Consider the following 9220-nt stretch of genomic DNA (forward strand, 5'->3'; position numbering starts at 1 on the left):
TTAAAATAAATTATTAGTGAAAGCTTTATGCCGAAAAGCTGTCGCTGGTTTTTAAATTAAAAAAAAGATGACTATTGTGTCAATCAATTGACATAGGCACAGCTTATATACTTAAACTTCAAAGTCTCCAAAAGTCAAAACAAAACAATGTGATTGTGATATTGAATTGAATGTGAGCCATACATTTTTTGGTTATATGAAAGTATCATTAATATAAACAGAGTTTTAATTGTGCTAAAATAATTCTTTAACATGGGTCTCACCAAACAATATTTACGCTATGCTCCTAGTGGTACTTTTAATGTTATATCTAGTGCTGATTGTAACAGTTCTCATGTGACTTTAAACGGAGTTAGTGGAAGATATATTGCGGTTGGAGCGTGTGAACATGTAATTATTTGGGATATGAGATTGGGAGAAAAGGTAATATTCACTCCACCTTCTTGTATTGTAATTTATCTTTAACAGCACTATAACAGTTATTACTCTGGTATTTTTAAGCTTATAAATAAATATATTTTTAATTAATCAATATGCCTTTAAAATAATACGATTGCTAATTTCATATAAATGCAATACATTTCTTTTATTCTCGTGATATTATAATCAATAAATACAAAATCAATTTGTATGTGTTTTAACTTTAACCTTTCAGGCTCAAGTAATACCTGGAGAAAATGTAGTGGTGTCCCAAATAGCCGCCAGTCCGACCGGCAACCACATGGCTGTGGGCTACGTAGATGGCAATATAAATGTGTTTGAGTTGATCAACAATGAAGTTGTATGTGTATTTGCGGGACACAAGTCTGCAGTGACATGCTTACAGTATGATGAACAAGGCCATAGGATTATATCAGGTTCTAAAGTAAGTTTTATGGTATATAGTTATTTATTTCATGATTGTTTTGTTTTATAGAAAATATTATTAAATGTAACTATATTAAATAAATTTTGGTTTAACATAACCCGTAATATTCTTTCATTATGCATCAATATCTGTAGTTAATCTGTACATTTATTGAAATAAATTATAGGTGATTTAGTTATTATGTATAATATGTATTTCCTTAATAAATATATTAAATGATAAAGAAAAGCATATAAATGAAGTGTGATTTTCTATCAATCTTATAATTTGTGTTTTTTGAATATGTTTTAGGACACTGAAGTAATCCTTTGGGATGTTGTGTCTGAGACTGGTATAGCTCGATTTAGTGGACACAAAGGTGACATCACAAGTGCTATTTTTATAAATGGAAGAAACTGCATTATAAGCTCATCGAAGGACACATTTATAAAGTTTTGGGATATTGAAACAAAGCATTGTTTTAAAACTCTGGGAGGTCACCAGATGGAGGTATTTATTATTCATAATCATTATAAATTATTCTGTCCTGTTAAAAACAATTATTATATATTTTACGGACAAGTTAACTTCTAAACACAGTCCTAATTGATATATTTTTTAAGTTTTAATACTTTCATACTTAGAATTTCTCTATTCCTTGAGCTAATGTTACACTTGGTGTAAAAATACCTAAAAAAGGCCAGACAGACTAGTTGAGTAAATATATTTCTGAAGAAATTTAGCAAATATTTTGACAATTACAAAGTTGCCTACAAGACAGTAAAGCAGATGTTTTCTTATTAAATGCAGTTCATAGATATTATTAACCATCACAAAAAATGTTTAAGGTGTGGTCTGTGGCACTTCTGAAGGAGGAAAGGTATTTGGTAACAGGCAGCATGGATCAAGAGTTGCGAGTATGGAAACTTAATTGGACTGATAAAATCAAAGAAGAAGATAAATTAACACAGCAACTTGAAATTGTTAAATTAGAAGACACAGACAATACTGAGGATACTTCAGTAAGTTTTATTAAAATCAATTATTTAATCTAATATTAATTTAAGGGTTATATTAATTACATAATACTCAACCATATTGAGACTCTATTTTTGTTGACAACTTGACAGTCATCTCTATTCTGCATTTTCCTTGTATTTAAAAGTAATATTCCAGTGTCCATTGCAGTGCAAGACACCATGCAATCACCATGCATATTATATTAGTCAGCATGCTTATCATTGAAGGAAAATATTATGATGAAAAAGTAAACAATAAATGAATTGTCTTTTTACTTACATTACATAAAAAATAATTCTATGCAATTCATGTAGTTATTGTTCTACAGGTTTTACAGTGCCATCAAGTTGGAACACTTATTCGTGGAGGCAGAGGCAGAGTAGTAGGCCTATCAACGGATCCTGGACAAAGTGTTTTAGCATGTCACGGAACAGATTCCTTGTTAGAGCTGTTTGCATTTTGTTCGGATGAAGAGGCTAAAGTCAGAATGAATAAAAGAGTTAAAAAACAGAGAAAAAAATTGAGGTAAGAAGTACAAGTGATGATAAAATGTCCTTAGAAAATGTGATACTAACTGATAATTGCAGGTGCAATCCCAAGCAAGCAAAACTTAAATTTGGTTATAATTCATCTGATGCTCATCTGATATGTCTTTTCGATTATTTAAAATAACTTAATTGTTCTGCCATTTGTCTTTGTCTGAAACAATGTTTGTTCTGTCCTTCCCTGCAACTTCTATTGTGTCATTAGCTCATCCCTTTTTTATCTTCCCACACTCCTATTGTCAGTGGTACTTACCATTTAATTTGATGAGATCACCTCTTGTCATTGTACTTTTTAAACAGTTATAATTACATATAGTTCTAGTTTTATAGATAAAATTAAAAGATTGTATATATTTCTAGTAATGTAAATACTGCATTTATTACATGTCAGCAAGCAAAAAGAAAGTGGTGATGTAGATCCAGAGACAATAGACGTATCAGAAATCCTCACATTATCAGATGAAGTGCGACGACTGAGTTCTGTGAAACTGTCGGCCAAGATTAAGTCCTCTTGTCTCTTGATGGGGACCACGGGTGAGCTGCGTGTGGGGGTGACACTGGCCACTAACACTGTGGAGTTGCACAGCTTAAATATGGCCGAAGGGAATGAAGGTAAGGTTTTGAGTGTTTAAAATGATGATAATCTTGATGTTTTCACTGTTATTTTATTGAAGTAACCTTTCATAAATGATGTAGCTTTGAAAATAATTCTTAAATTTTTGTCCATGCTATTTCGCATGCTTATGGTAGAATTTTCTTTAAAGTGTTTTAATTTTTCAGTTAAATGTTTGAAGCAAATAACTCAACCGGGCCACCAAAAGGAACCAAGATGTATTGCAATAAGCTCAGACAATCTAGCCTTATTGTCCGCCTCCGTTGACTCCATTAAACTTTGGAACAGGTTAAATTTCACCTTCTTCTGACCTTTTACTTTCGACGCTATGTAGCAGACATTGTAATAATTCATCACCATCACTAACCTCGAGTCGTATTCGATTAGTGTAACGAAGTGATATATTTTTTAATAAAGTCATGCCGGATCTCATGCTTTCGACTTGATACTACGGTCACCGTCGCTTATAGACAGGATTTCTGAGTTATTGGTACTATGAATAAATATAAATAAATAAATATGAGACAACATCACATACATTACTCTGATGACTGATCCCAATGTAAGTAGCTGAAGCACTTGTGTTATGGAAATCAGAAGTAACGACGGTACCACAAACACCCAGATCCAAGATAACATAGAAAACATATGATAATCTACATTGACTCGGCTGGGAATCGAACCCAGGACCTCAGAGTGGCGTACCCATGAAAAACGGCCACACCACTCGACCACGGAGGTCGTCAATAAACAACTATCTATTTCTTTCAAATAAATAAAATATCATAAAACTAAATTTTATGTATGTATAGTAGGACACAAATTAAATGTAGCATCGGAAAATGAAATGAAATTAAATTAAAACCGATTACTGCCGATTTACACAACCAATAGAAATAGCTCCCTATCGCGCCATTCGTCGCTATTCGTCGCTATAGATTCACGCGTCAGAGAAAACAAGTGCATGTAAATCGACGCGTCAAATTGACGAATATATTAGGTCATATGAAATTACACGTTATTACGTTTGTGCAAAGATCATATTCGCATGAGAAATAAATACTGTTAATTTGGGACAGCATATTTAATTCGGATGTAATCGGTTTTACGAATTTTGCCGATGCGACATCTAAGTTGTGTCGTACTATACGAGGTCTAAGAATATGCTAAACGGATGTTTAATGGTGAAGAATTTTTAAAGCTACTATAAAAAAGTAATGTATGGACGAGACGTTTCCGCGTGCGCAGAGCGAGCCAGGCGTGCGTGCGCAGCGTGGCGACGGGCGGCGCGCGGCCCACGAGCGCGTGCTTCGCGCCGGGCGACCGGCACGCGCTGGTGGCGCGCGCGGACGGCGCCGTGCTGCTGCTGGACGCGGCCGCCGCGCGCGTGCTGGAGACCGTGCCGGCGCACGAGCGCGACTGCTGCGTCGTCGCGCTCACGCCCGACATGGTCGGTCCGCCTGTTCTATTTTTAAATAAACTCTTACCAGTAGGCTATTTGACGGATTTTTAAAATCATTTTAATACTAGAGGTTAGGGAATCAATAGTTTTTTTATATCTAGTACATATTTGCCGAAAAATATAAAATTAAAAACTCAATACTTAAATAACGTGCGACAACGCTACCTGCGCAATGTTTCGGTAACGTTACTTGTCTGTAATGTAATCTGTGGTACATATAATGTACATACAAACGTTTAAGAAAATGCGTTTTTTATTTATCACTTTATTTTTCGCATCGTCAAATAGCCTATTCCCCTTTTTAGCGAATTACAAATTATACCTATTTACAGCTCCTATTATGCTTACAACTTGACTTTTTATATCGCTAGGCGTTTTTGGTGACTGTTATCAATAAAATTATCCTAAACTTTTTTATTTGCCATTTGTATGTAAGCTTTTCTCTTATTCACTTGCAATGTAATTTGTAATTCGAATTTAAAATAAACTTTACTAAATGGGCTATCCAGTAATGAGTCTCTCACTTAAATTAGTTTAGATAAGATGAGATAAACAATTTCTAAATATTATCATTCGTTTTAGCGAGGATGCTACACTGGCGGTGGAGATAAAACGGTCAAGTTGTGGCAGTTTGAACTTATTCCCGACACTACAACCGATTCAAAAGCCAAGGTAATCTATCTATCTTCTTGAAAGATTGAATTGAATAAATGAACGTGTTTTCTTAAAATTTTTAGATCTTGATCTATTCCTTGCTTTACGAAAAAAGCAACGAACAACAACAGTCTGTAAAATTCCTACTGTCTGGCTAAGGCTTCGTCTCACTTTTTGAAAAGAAGGTTTGGAATATATTCCACCACCATGTTCTAGCGCGGGTTGGTGGAATACACATGTGGTAGAATTTCGATGTTTGAAATTTGTAGAAGAATGAAAATTACTTTGTCTAGTCTCATAAAATAGTGTTCTATCAAAGTCAAAGGGCCCCATTATTCATTATATAATATACCAGGGTTTCCATTAGGTTAAAGACGCCCCTGAGCATGGCCCGTGTGAAGCCGGGTGGGTGCTTGTCTGTATATATGTATATTAGCACAATACCACGATTATATTGCTTAAAGAAAAAAAAAATCCTTTAATAGTACAAAATTTTCTTTTTTGGCTAATGTCAATGTATAAATCCAGGTACTGTCACTCCTGCACACGCGGACATTGGAACTGGAGGAAGCTGTCACGGCAGTCAGCGTCAGTCCGAACAACAAGTTCATTGCGGTGGCCCTACTCGACTCCACGGTCAAGATATTCTTCCTCGACACATTCAAAGTAAATTATTGATTTTTGTATAACACTGTTTATAAATATATATATAGATGAAATATTCTGAGAACTAGTTTTGTTTATAGTATTTTTTTCAATTTATAATTTGATGAATGGATTGATATTAAGTGGTCACCCCCACCGAAAATAATCTAGCGGGGAGTATATTTCAAAGGTGGATGGTAATTACACAGGTGACTTAAACAAAGTCCTTCCAACAATTGTTTTTATACACATTTGTAACGACAACTTTGCTTCCCAGTTCTACCTGTCCCTGTACGGGCACAAGCTGCCGGTGCAGTGCTTGGACTTCAGCTACGACTCGTGCCTGGTGGCGACGGGCTCCGCCGACCGCAACGTGAAGGTGTGGGGCGTGGACTTCGGCGACTGCCACAAGTCCATATTCGCGCACAACGACTCGGTCACGGCGCTGCGGTTCGTGCCCTCCACGCACTACTTCTTCACGGGCTCCAAGGACGGCAAAGTCAAGCAGTGGGACGCCGACACCTACGACAACATCATCACGCTCAATGTTAGTTACATACCTTTTAATATTGTCTTAAATTTTCGCGATTATTACACATTTAAATAAAACTAGTTATAACGGATTGTAATCGCAATTTAAAATCCCAAATCCAACAGACTGCAAGACCTAAAGATACAGTCAGTGCCTTCTGCGTGCAACCGGAACGTTTCTCAAGATACCAATTGAGAAATCGTTGGCGGTAGTTGCAAATAATATTTCTTTGTTCTTCAAATAGACAAATGCCACCTTAGTCTACCCGTGACCACGAACGCTGTAAAGTGCTCGAAACGTCGGGATGTCCAAAACAATTAATATACGCGATTACAATCCGTTATAACTAGTTTTATTTAAATATTTACCTTTTACCCAAATTCATTTCATTCGATTTAATAGTTCACTGGATTTCGACTTTAGTACGATTTTTAATATTCTCCCAGTGGCAGCTCACAGTATGTTTCTCCGTCAACTTCTCACATTCCAAAACTATTAATTAGCCATGGGCGATATCCAATTTTTGTGTAATCGGTTCTAAAACAAATATTTAGGCTAAATATCGTTGTTGACATCCATCCCATTTCAGATGTCGCACTATCTTCGTTTAACTTGACATTGTACGGTTTATGAGAAATAGGTGAAACGCATATGATACGAAAACGGTTTGTGAAAACGGCTATCCCATTAACATCGAATCGATGCCATCTGATTTTGCGACGATATCCGATTATACATACATGTGTTTCGATGTACCGAACACCTGCCTACTTTCAATGAATGGCAAAGTAATACACACAGTACATTACACATACACACACACATGCATACACAGTACATTTGCGAGTCTCCAAGAGCGTCTAAGCGTGTGCATAGTAAGCAGTAAGAGCGTGTCGTGGCAGGGCCACGCGGGCGCGTGCGCGGACGTGTGCGTGGGCGCGGGCGGGCTGCACGCCGCGTCGTGCGGCGCCGACGGCGCGCTGCGCCTCTACGCGCGCACCGACGAGCCGCTCGTGCTGGGCGACCGCGACGACGACGACGAGGGGCTGGCCACCGGCGAGCGACACGTGAGTGACCCCCCCCCCCGTGCGGTTTACTAGTCTGCTTAGCTTTCGATGACCTCTTCTATTTCTTATTTTACATTTTACAGGCGCCGGTTCCCGGTCTCCCGGGCCTCGTTATGCCGACGAAGAAAACCATCGGTGCTGAAAAAGCGGTAAGTAAATCGTATGCCTGTCGCCGTCCTCGTTTCTTTATGCATGATATATCGTTGTCGTCGAAATCATACCCTGGAGGTGTGCGGTGTCTATGTTTGTCATAATGTGATCGTATGTGCTGATATATTATGGAACATTTTAACACAATTTAGGCGGATTCGCTAGTGGAGTGCCTGTCGCTGTGTGCGGAGCATGACGCGAACGGGCCCGGAGCGCCGCCGCCCGCGCTTATGGCGGCCTACGGCTGCACCACGTCTGATGACTTCCTGTTGGAGACTGTCAAGAGGATACGATCCAGGTGCGATTTCGATTATTTTTGTCTTCGTGTATGTCAATGATTCAAAGAATTTAATAGCTTATTTTATTTATTTATACTTCATTGTACACCACATGTTACACATTATAATATGTTACAATATTATATATAATATTGTAGAGTACAACGGGCGGTCTTATGGCTAAGTAGCCATTTCTTCCAGACAACCCAAGCTTATATAGAAAATTTGAATTGTTTTCCTATCTCTACAGTGGGCAAAATCTATGTTTTTTATTCCAGCGAGCTGGAGGAGGCGCTGCTGCTGCTGCCGTTCGAGGCGGCGTGCGGCGTGGTGCGCGCGCTGCCGGCGCTGCTGGAGCGCGGCGACCACGCGGAGCTGCTGTGCCGGCTCGCGACGTTCCTGCTGCGCGTGCACCGCGCGCCGCTGCTGGCGCACCGCGCGCTGCGCAAGCACCTCATACAGATACAGGCCAAGGCCACGCTGCGCCTCACAGAGCTGCGGGTGGGTTATGACACTGCTTTTCGAACTCCAATATAACAACAAACATAATGAAGCATTTCAGCAATTGTATACGAAGGATTTTTCCCAATTCAATAACAACAACAGCCTGTAAATTCCTACTGCTGGGCTCAAGGCCTCCTCTCCCTTTGAGAAGGTTTGGAACATATTCCACCACGCTGTTTCAATGCGGGTTGGTGGAATACACATGTGGCAGAATTTCTATGAAATTGATCACATGCAGGTTTCCTCACGATGTTTTCCTTCGCCGCTGAGCACGAGATGAATTATAAAGACAAATTAAGCACATGAATCAGCGGCGCTTGCCTGGGTTTGAACCCGCAATCATCGGTTAAGATGCACGCGTTCTAACCACTGGGCCATCTCTGCTCAATTCATTCGCTAAATTTACAATGCAAGAAGTGCACCTCACCAATTAGGTTATATTGACGGCATGCCTTTCAAATAAATATCGAGAAGCTCGGCATCGCAAGTGAAGCAATCAATATGAAATACACGTAATAACCCCCCCCCCCCTCCATAGGACATGGTGGGCTTCAACTTGCACGCGCTGCAGTGGCTGCGGCGCGAGCAGGAGGCGGCGCAGGGCGAGCAGCTGTTCCGCGAGGCGGCGGGCGAGCGCTCGCGCCGACAGCGCCGCCAGCGACGCGCGCTCAAGCGCCCCATCGTCGCCGTCACCTAGGCCGCAATATACGGACACGCAACTGACTCGATTCGTTTCATTTCACCTTCCGCTTTGAAATTGTAGGAAATTGCCCTCTGATTTCATGACATGCTTTTTGAGAGTTAGTGGAGCTATAAATAAATAAATAAATATGAGACAACATCACATACATTACTCTGATCCCAATGTAAGTAGCTGAAGCACTTGTGTTATGGAAATCAGAA

At 39.4% G+C, this 9220-nt stretch overlaps 1 protein-coding gene across 1 annotated transcript; it reads left to right on the forward strand.

Annotated features, from left to right (window-relative positions):
* Window positions 1-150: 150 nt before the first annotated feature.
* Window positions 151-9040, forward strand: LOC124529904 (WD repeat-containing protein 3). The gene is made up of 16 exons (XM_047103841.1): window positions 151-423; window positions 656-865; window positions 1160-1357; window positions 1696-1869; window positions 2196-2392; window positions 2804-3024; window positions 3193-3313; window positions 4274-4475; window positions 5070-5159; window positions 5670-5807; window positions 6064-6333; window positions 7221-7385; window positions 7469-7534; window positions 7688-7833; window positions 8092-8314; window positions 8856-9040. Exons 1-16 carry the CDS (start codon window positions 253-255, stop codon window positions 9012-9014), a joined length of 2751 nt encoding a protein of 916 aa, XP_046959797.1. The 5' UTR covers window positions 151-252; the 3' UTR covers window positions 9015-9040.
* The last annotated feature ends 180 nt before the right edge of the window (window positions 9041-9220 follow it).

The sequence above is a fragment of the Vanessa cardui genome, chromosome 5 (genome assembly GCF_905220365.1).
Source record: "Vanessa cardui chromosome 5, ilVanCard2.1, whole genome shotgun sequence".
Taxonomy (NCBI): Eukaryota; Metazoa; Arthropoda; class Insecta; order Lepidoptera; family Nymphalidae; genus Vanessa; species Vanessa cardui.

What these genes read in the sequence shown, in the direction of transcription:
- LOC124529904 (XM_047103841.1), top strand. Translation starts at nt 253, where the DNA reads ATGGGTCTCACCAAACAATATTTACGCTATGCTCCTAGTGGTACTTTT. An exon ending in TCTTCCTCGACACATTCAAA is followed by an intron (nt 5,808 to 6,063) that starts GTAAATTATTGA and finishes TTTGCTTCCCAG; the next exon opens with TTCTACCTGTCCCTGTACGG. An exon ending in TGGCCACCGGCGAGCGACAC is followed by an intron (nt 7,386 to 7,468) that starts GTGAGTGACCCC and finishes TACATTTTACAG; the next exon opens with GCGCCGGTTCCCGGTCTCCC.